This window comes from Anopheles aquasalis, chromosome 2, assembly GCF_943734665.1.
Source record: "Anopheles aquasalis chromosome 2, idAnoAquaMG_Q_19, whole genome shotgun sequence".
NCBI lineage: Eukaryota > Metazoa > Arthropoda > Insecta > Diptera > Culicidae > Anopheles > Anopheles aquasalis.
In genome coordinates this window covers 41,630,001-41,640,000 of record NC_064877.1, presented here as the reverse complement: position 1 = coordinate 41,640,000, position 10,000 = coordinate 41,630,001, and the positions used below count along the sequence as shown (strand labels likewise).

Below are 10,000 nucleotides of genomic sequence, written 5' to 3'. Positions count from 1 at the left end.
ACTGGACCGATTCTGGTGCCCGGTATACCGGCCGGTTTGATCGGTAGACCCGGCTTTCCGATTGGGCATGCTGGATCACTGGACCTTAAGTCACTGCCAGGGTTTATGGGTGGCTCTGCGTCTGAGTTTGCGTCTGGCATGCAAGCGGCCGCCGCAGCTCATCATCATCACCAGCAGCAACAGCAGCATCATCACCATCATCATCATCAGCAGCAACAGCAACACTTCCTTGCGGCGGCCCAGTTCCAGGCGGCCGCTGCCCTGGCGCACGTCCAGGCACAAGCTGCCGGTCAAGGACAAGGTGGTGGTGGCGTTGGACCTTTCTCACATCCAGCGGGACATCCGATCCACCTGGGAGTGCACGGTCACCATGGGGTGGCGCGCGATAGCTATCCGCTGTATCCGTGGCTACTGAGCCACCATGGTCGGAACGTCTTTCCACCGCGGTTCCCCGGCAGTAAGTAAAAGCGACTCTAGATTCCGAAAATCAAAAGAAAATATTATCATTATGCCTCCTTTCGCCGTCCTGAATCCCCTTTTCCGTGAGTGATAGAGCAGCGCTCCGGAAGCGCTCACTAATCCGATTGTTTCGTTCTTTGGCCACGCTGAATCGGTGTCTTTGGAAGGAGAATGGGCCATAAATGGTCAACCGGGAGAGAGGGATTGCCCAGTGTTTATTAACGAGGATTAGCGCTCCGGATTCAGGGGTATCCGGCGGAGGATTTGGATTTCGAACATTCGACGGCCGTCACTGGATGTCTGGCTCTCAAGCTCTGGCCACAATTTAATTGAGCGATCGCTTCCCGTTGATTTGGGGTGGTGTTGAGAGAGAAAGAGAGAGGGAAATGGAGAGGTGAAGTGTGACTTCCGTATCAACCTCCAGGGGTGTGATGTATTCGGTGGGAGAATCATGCGTCAAAGTCAAAGTCCGCAAACGGAACGGAACGACGGGCAGATGGTTCCGATTAGACGAGATCTGAGGACGGAGGGGAACAGGGAACCGAAATTGGGCCAGTCAGCATGGTCTGCCTGCCTGTTTGCCTTGCCCTCTTCTTTGGCCTGGTGGCATTACCGCTTTGCTACCGCTTTGATTGACACTCCCCGGTTTCGTCCAACGACAGTGAATTGTTGTTTGTCCTCGAAGCCAGGGGGGCTACGGATGGGTGCGATGGAAAGTGATTTAATGAAGCATTTTCCAGTTTAATGATCCATCATTGTTAGGCAGCAATTGTCGCGGAGCTTCGCGCCAGTGCCTGCCAGCGAAATGCATCTTCGGTTTGCTTCCATTTGGCGGTCTAATTGGCGTCTCGCAGTTGTTGCTACTCCTGTTGGTTGCTCATGTAGCTGGCCTTTCATCAGGGTTAGCATTAGGGTTTGTGATAAACGACGCTTTTTAGTATTTCTAGGATTACTTATTTATCTTTCTTGCTTATCTAGAAGATCCTTCTACCGCTGGCGATCGAGCATCGCTATCCTCTATGTCGTTCTAACTCTTGTTCCTAAGTTTTTGAGGATATTTTCAATGGTTTCGCTTTTTTTGTTTTCTATTAGCCCATAAACCTCAAACATATTTTATTTGCTTCTCAAGTAGCTGATGATGATAGCAAAAGATCGGTCTTGAATCGGTTGAAGATCATTCAAATTTTGGTCTATCTGTTTGAAGGCTTGTGCCTACGGTTTTCGACTAACTATCAGGTGATATTCCAATATTTCAGTTAACTTGAAGAAGATAGTATGATCTTCCCTGCTGAAACGCAAATGGCTCTAGCGTTGAAAAGAATGCCACCTGCTGCTGGTAATAATAGAACTAGAATTATGATTCTCTTTAAATTAATCATACCATGATATCCTGGTTCCTTCCAAGACTTTGACACGTAATTAATAGCCATCTCGGGGGGTTATACCCCTCTAGAAACGTGTGATGCAACTCGCTGCAAGTGCTCCTTGTTGCTGTGTGGAAATTCGTTTATGGATTTTGAAATCTCGAAGATGCAATCGGTGGAGCGGATGCAAATCCTTGCTACACACCGAATTCGTCGCGGTCGCACTGTACGGTACGGAGCTCTCGGTGCGACAGACACTCTGTCGCCAGTATCCACCAGTCATCGGACGCTCGGCGAATGATCAAAGAAAGTGCTGGACTGTCGCGACTGGCGAAAGTAGTAGCAGCCGGACTGTAACAAAGGTTTTTGGTAGCCGAATCCGAAACTCACGTTGCGTGCAATTGCTGTGGTGTTGCCTTACGGCACTCCGGGGGGGTGCGCACACACAAAGCGGCCGCCGACACTCTGCCGTGGACCCCGGACCCGGAGCCGGAGCGACATAGTAGCAAATGGCGATGAACGAGGACCAAAAATTGGGAAAACGAAAGGCAAAACGGAACTAATTGGTCCATCGACGGTGACGTTGTTTAACGTGTCGAAAGGACAGAAGGAGGGAGAGGAAGAGAGAGAGAGCGAGAGAGAGAGAGGGGAAAGTAACACAAACGGCCACCGGGCAATGCACACATACCGCGGGCTAGCTGGTGGCGTGTCTTGAACATCTGCATACCGCGCTCAAGCGACGAGCTCGAGACCACCGCGAAGAATGGCAGTAGAACGGAACAGGCCGGCACGTCGAGGGCCAGACACAAGAGAGTGGTGAAAGTAGAGTGCGTTCTCCCGAATGACCGAAGACCACCACCACCACCTCCGCCACTGTCTCGCGGACGGTATATGTGTCTGGTATGTGGGACATAATTCAATGTTTGAGCACATCATCTGTCCCTCCGGTGGTGAGGAGAAGGGGGAGGAGTAGCAGGTCGCTGCTGACATGCGGTCGGAACACGGAATGCAGAATTAGCCGCCCGAAGTCAATAATTGAGCGTGTAACGAGACAAGCCCACCACGACCAGGAGCAGTAACAGCAGAAGGAGACCAGCTTGCCCCGGGAGCTGCCTGGCGTGTAGGTTTCGTTCTCATTTCGTTCCATTTAAAATTCCATAAATCTTCCCTCGGGACGCGACGCGGTCGACTGATGATGGGCCACTAGAATGAGGCATGGCCGGGGTCACATTACCATACGGGGTGACAGGGAAGGAATACCTTCCCTGCACCCCGCGGAACATCAACTCAACGCTCAACGAATCTCTTGCATCTTTCTTGGCTCGCTCCTCGCCCGGTAGAAGTGGAGAGGCCTTGGAGGTCGCGACTATTTGCCTTAGAGGCCACCCCCCTTCCCTCAACGTCCCTTCGAGAAGTGATTTTATCGCATTTAACGTGTTGCAGTAGCGACCGCTGCTGGCGCATCCATTCCGGAGGGACCGAGATTGCGAAAAAAACAAAAACAAAACACCATCGACGACCCATCAAACCTCGAGTACGCGAACGTTCGATAACGGTGAACCTGACCTGACACTGACATGGCCGTTCTCGAGGTACGAGGGCTGTACTCTTGGCTGTTCAACCCATATTATTGGCATAGCTTCATCAGCCTTCCTATCTCGCTCCAGTTTTTTTTATTTGCATGAAGGTTGTGCCTTCCTTGTGTTGTGGCATGCTGGCTGTTTGGCTGTTTTGCAAACTATAAATCAATATTATTGAAGGTGGCATAAGGAAGCGAACTCGCTGGTGTCAAACGACTGGAGGCACTAGGCCTAGGAACTGGCAACTGTTTAGCGATCGGCTGTTTGCGATTAGCATCGAGAGTAGACGGGTTACGGAGTGTTAATGCCAGCCGGTAATGGATCGTCGATTACAATAACATGCCGTAACCACAGCTCGCTTGACGAGCCAAGCTATTAAGCTACTACTTATTGGCTGCCAACAAGTTCCACTAATGAAAGTAGCAGTATGCAGTTATAAAGATAATGCGAGATTAGGTGCCTCACAGCTTCAGTAACCCTCGATTGAATAAACTAGAACGCTTCTGTAACACCTACTTAGACTGAGGCATAACTAACTTTCTTTAAACATAGTTTTACTTTTATGTCTTTGAAACACTTTTATGTCTTTGAAACTTCACAAAAATCCTCCAGCAAGAGCAGCAGCCAGTGATTCAAGTTCATAGCTCAACTAACGTGTTATTTGCACTTTATTCACAGAAAAATGTTTTTTAGAAGGATGTTTATGATATCTAAAAAGTACTAGATTAGTCGTTTTCTTTTGGTTTATAAAATTTAAAGGTAAAAAAATATAAGAATATGAAATTCTTTCCGTCCTATGATAAGTCTCATAACAGCTTGTGGTCTCATAACCAGGTATCTTGGTCTACAGCGCTTTGCACAATCAGCATCAAGTGGCGTTAAATTGCTTCGATTATAGCTTCGCAAATAGCTTCCAATAGCCTTTCCGGAGTGACGAATGAAGTCACTTGTCACCTGTATTCGAATGACCGGCGCACAACACTCCATCACACGCACCTCGACGCAGTACAATCACGGTGTCGCCTTGTGCCGTCCCTTTAAAAAACCCCAAGCGCCCGGGAATGTCACTTCAAATCCAATGATTATTGTCATCAACGCCAATTGGTCGTTCGTTCGTCCGTTCGCGCACCACGTAACGGTGCGCCGTGCTGGTTCTCACATTTCACAATAAATGCTCGATTTCGCCGTTGACCCAACGCAAAAGACACGCACCCGTAATTATGCTGCCGCTAATGTTGTGGTCCCTCGTACCAACCAACCTCGTTGCACTAACCAATTCGCACTCCGGTTGCAATCGGTTGCGAACAGCAGCGGCACCGCCAGCTAGTTTGGAGGCGCGAAAGTTTGAAAGCCCAATCCGTGTGTACGGTGGTGGGCACTGGCGGCACGTCGTTACGCAGCTACCAGCCAGCCGGTTCACCTGGTCCGCTTGCTCTTGGGATGAGGAGCGGCGTGTGTAATGCGTGTCGGTGCGGTGCAGTGCGTACGAACGAATTCCAATTAGTGGATCAATTCCTACGGCCTGCTTGGACGACGAGCAACTCGCTGCCTCATTCGCTCGGTTCCTGTTCGGTTGTGGTTTGCATGTTTTGATGTCGTCTGACACTACACACTGAAATGAATCACAACGAACGACGAAGACGGAACGCTGGAGGAAGGTTAGGGGTGGTTAGGGTGACGGGAACCACCACCCCAAACCACACTACCCCTGCGACTGCGACTGCGACTGCGACATGCATAATTGACAGTAGCTATTAACGCGCGACGAAAACGTCTTGTCTTGTGAGTGGCCTGGGTTGGCCTGTTTGGTCGGTTAGTGTTGGTTGGCTAGCTTCCCGGTGACCACACTGGATGTACAAGACAGTAAACGGACCAATTTGCCCTCGGGCTACGCTACGGCATTACTACGACGAGGGGCACCACCAGAAACCAGAAACCAAAGACAATCTACAACAACAACAACGGAGGGCCGGCAACGGCAAGCGCAGGAACAAGCGCAGAGACACACCGAGCAGCGGACGTTACAGGGTGAACTTCAACAGCTAATTCCTCATCGAAAAGTGAGAAATATAAATTTCCCCACCCCCCCGGCCGCCCGTGTCGACACCTTAGAGTGCCCGAAGACCACAAAGACGTCCTGCTACGCCTTTGCTTTGCTCGCAGCTCTCATCTGCAATCCACGGTGCGCGCGCCTGATCGCGATCGTAGCTGGTAGCGCTGGTACGGAAGGGAGCAAATGGAACGCAGGAAGAGCGTACAAAGAAGTCAAGGATGAACCCGGGACGGATAATTAATTAGTTTACATCGGTCCTCGCCACGCCAGGAATCCTCGTAGCGAAAAGGTGTTTCCTCCACGCTATACCGAGGTGTTTTTCGTCTTTCGGTTGTATAGGTGTACCGCGATCAGTGCCTATATAAATAAAGATAATCAACGACACGCGGGCGGTTTCGGGCCGCTCGTGGTCACTTGCTCGGTCACTTCTTTGGGTCGCGTGTGTGCCGCGCGGGCCCCTAGTCTCGACCCTCGGACGTTCTAGGGATGGATGTGGAGGCGTTGAAAATCCATAACACATTTATCGTGGGCACACCCCCGCCTGGCAAGCACCGATCGAACGCACTACAATGAGATGATTAGTGAGATGATCTCCGGTGCACCGGAGCATGGATCGCGTGTGCGTACGTTTAGTTGATGTCATTTCTTTGATGGAGGTAGCTGGACATCGAGTTGGAGGCCGACTTTTCGATGAAATTGAACCAGCGATGCCTCGCCCTTGGTTTGTGCGCAGATTGGCGTTTCGTTTTCGAGTTCATTGCGTTGAAGGATGGCTTCTCCTCCCTCTTTTGAGCGATCACGTGTCACGTGTGCAGGTGAGCTGCAGAGTGGGTTTCGAGTCCGTGACAGGTGAATTCACGGTGTATGTGGCCAGTGTCCAGAATATTGCGATGATGCTGGCGCTATGAAAGATTAATGGAGTATTAACGTGTTGTAATGTTGTTGTCGGTGTTGTTTGTATTGCGAGTTATTTGTTGAGCACAACAGCTGCATCGTGAAGGGCCCTTCTTCAGATGGAATAGAGCATTTAGATGGGATTTTATTTGATTTACTGAACGAAGGATGTGGCGCAAAGTGGCAGATGTATCGCCATCGATCTCTTCAGCTTTGTCTAGGTTTCACCTTGATCTAGATTAAACCATTTCAATCGTTATAGGTACCTATCGTCGTTATCATTCTAGTAATGAGGTAGTAAACGTTGATGAAAGACCACTCTTCAATCCGGGATTAATCCTGATTGGTTTGGTGCTCGTTAATCTCGGCGGCCGAGTGTTGAGCTGCAGATACCTTATTAGCCTAATGGTTTTTGCATTGGTAACCGGAATGTGCGGCAGTATAGTTAGGTGAAGGGATGAAGCGGTACTTCTAGTGCAAACCCTAATTAGTGCAGACCCAGCTCTCTCTCTCTCTCTCTGTCTTTGTTTGCACAACATAATCCATTCATTCCCAAGGGGGGCTACCGTCCGCCACGCCAGTCCACCAATGCAGCATGGCGGTGGTGGCGCGTGGCCACCGTGAACGAGTTCGTCGTGCTGCAATCGAATTCGTGATCGTGACGTGTGGAATGAGGTCAGCGGATTGTGCGAGTGCCGGCGAGTGTGTGCATATTATTATTAAATCAATTCCGTGAACGGCAAACGGCGAGTCGCGAGCCAGGCGACTCCATGACTCGAACGTTTGCTGCAGGACCCTCGGTGTTGCTCGGTGTGCAGCGATCGCGATCACTCAGCTCATAAGCTCCGGGGGCTACAGCGATAGCAGTAGCGAGACAACAAATTCATTAGTATCATAATTAAGCCGGTCTCGGTGTTGTCGGTTTGATTGGCCGCGACCGATAAGGGGAAGCGTTGGACCGTGGGGGTTTAACTGCGCCCGCAGACAGGCCGCAGACTGGCTACGTAATTGATCGTGATCGTCCGTGATCAAGACGAGATTTTCATCCGGCCGCTGCACTCCGGCCGGGAACTCCTTTTGATTGGTGTTTTGGCGGGTTTGCTGTTTCGTCTTAACGAGACCAGTGTTGGGGTCTATCATTGGTCTGTCTACACGCTCGCCGATACTGAACCATCATCTCATCTCGGCTCTTTATCTTTATTGAGCTTAATTGCTGCACAAATGAGAGATAATTTAATTAAACCCCCTTTTTGCGCATCGAGATATGGGGTGGCGAGCCATCTAGAGCGATTAAGAGGATCACGAGAGCAGCATCTGCAGAAGGTTAATCTCTTGAAGTAAAAGCTGATTGTTTTGCTACCATGTCGTCCACACTATAAGAATATTGTCTAGAGTTAAAAATAATCTTTAGCAATACTTCGAAAGATCGTCTTCATCGTAAGGATGCAGGATGTCTACGAACAGTTTGGCAATTACGATAGAAAAGGTATCTAATGTTCGTTCGTTTGGAATAGATATGATCTATAAAAATCCCTTACAATGAGCAATTAATATTTAGAAATTTATTGTATACGAGCAATAGCAATTATACATATTGTTCTCGTATAGCAATTAGACATATTGTTTAAAATGTCTCTGCAAAGTGTCGTGACGTCCATTTTTGGTAAAGTGACGTCCATTTTGCGGACTCATTTAAAGTGTCTTTAAGCGAAGGAGCAACAGCAGCGAGTACAAGACACGATCATAAAAAAAACCAAACAAAGCGATTTTCGATCGAGTGGAGCAACACATCACCAAAAGGGCGCCCAGGGGGGGTTAAGGCGCATCACGATTACGGCATATTATGCACCGAAATCAATCAAATTAAGCATCGTTAAGGGTGCCCGGGCGGTAGTGCGTCCTCCTGGTGTCGGCATCCTGCAAACTCGATAAAACATTAACTTGCCCTTAACAGCGTGCTGGATGCACACGCACATGCACATGCACGCACGCACTCACGAATGATGATGATGCTGGTTGGTGGTGATGCTCATCAGACGATCCCTTCCGGCCCTGCCCGTACTCTTTTAAACTCGAACAAGAACAACATAAGATCAGCCAAGAGAGTGATCGAGAGAGAAAGAGAGAGAGGGAGAGGAAGATCGGAGCGTCTGCCGCCCGGAGAAACCCATTATCAAAATGATGGACAATCGAAGCAACCAAAGTGATCGCGCATCCCCTTGGCTTGGATGGGGGCCGGTACCTCACATGCTGTAATTACACCGCCATTAATGCGATCGGGACTTTGACGAGGGGTGAACCGGAGCAATCGCGAGAGGACGCAAACGCTGGACGTTCTCATCGTTCGCTCGCACTTTGCAGCATATCCTTACGCTTCAATGCTTTGACTGGCTCGCTGGCTGACAAACTGAAGACTGGAGCAGCATCACTCTGCCAGCCTTCCCTTGCCTTTGGTTCTTGTTTGCACTAGCAGGCAGGGCAGCCGGGTGCGCCTTTTTGGCGTAATTTCCACCGCAAGCCACCGCTCCACCTGCTCTCGCTCTCTCCCTCGTCAAGCGTGAGGTTCAATTTGTGCGAATATTTGCGAATTAATTTCTCTACACGATACCTCAATCCACCCGATGACGATGGTACGGCAGGCCAAGGGATGGGAAGAACAGGCACCCCCTGCCCCCCGCTCCTTCTTTTGTCTTTACTCTGTGCTTTAGCATTTCCTTTTGGCTTCGTTGGTCGCGGGAATAATTGGATTCAATTGGCGGACACTTTACATTCGCGCTGTTCGCTCCGAAGCAGCAGCAGCAGCAGCAGAGGATCGTGAAGATCCGTGCTGAGGAGTCGCCACGATCCGGAGATGAAGCGGTGAGCGGATGGATGCAGGCCCTGAGGATCCCTGAGGTTTTGCCAATGCCAATCGATGGAAATAATAACCCATCGTGCGACGGCAGGCACACATACACCGGTCCATCGGTTGATGCCATCGGAACGACATGCATTTTATGAAGTGACTGCGGTGGATTCCCTTCCACCCGCGGCCTTGCACACTGCACGCTGGAACGGCGAATGTCGATGTCGATCAGCTAATGCGATATTAATCGCTAGGTTGCACCGTTTTGTTTGGCAAAATTGATGGCCACACCGAACAGTCTGCATCCGTGTCTGCTGCTCCTTCTAATGGTCGATGCTGCAGCATAAACGGAAAGGGGAGGCAGGAAGGGTGGCAGGTTTGCAAAAACAATGTTGCCATGGCGCAGCAGCAGCAGGCCCAGCTTTTGCAAGGTTGTCCTGCATTCCCTCGGTTTTCCCCGCCACAGAAAGGGAGCCCTCGCAATACCCTCATTAGCGTTTGCTGTACAAACGGCCACTAGGGAACTCCACACCAGAAGGGGTCCTTTGGTAGACCCAGGGAGTTGGCCAGGAAAATTAAAAGCCGTTAGTGCCCGGTCACGGTCGTCTAGCGCCAACCAGCGCGTGATTGGTAGTGATGGGCTGGGGCTAATCGATCTGTTTTGGCCGCGCTATCGTGGTGTGATTGAATTGATGCAGCACCAGCACTATCGGCTCCGTGCGCCTCGGGAAGCAGGTCATGGGTACAACAACGATACGACCCCTCCATGCTGATCCACTGCTCCCCCTGAGAAGGAGAGCGGCAA

General features: G+C 50.3%; 1 protein-coding gene across 1 annotated transcript in view; it reads left to right on the top strand.

Annotated features, from left to right (window-relative positions):
• LOC126574966 (homeotic protein empty spiracles-like) overlaps positions 1-10,000 on the top strand; it is a 27,537-nt gene that overhangs the window by 540 nt on the left and 16,997 nt on the right. The window contains exons 1-2 of the mRNA XM_050235412.1: positions 1-150; positions 214-457. The exon at positions 1-150 is cut by the window's left edge and continues 540 nt beyond it. Coding sequence (XP_050091369.1) covers positions 1-150; positions 214-457 — 394 coding nt within the window. The remainder of the gene's footprint in view (positions 151-213; positions 458-10,000) is intronic.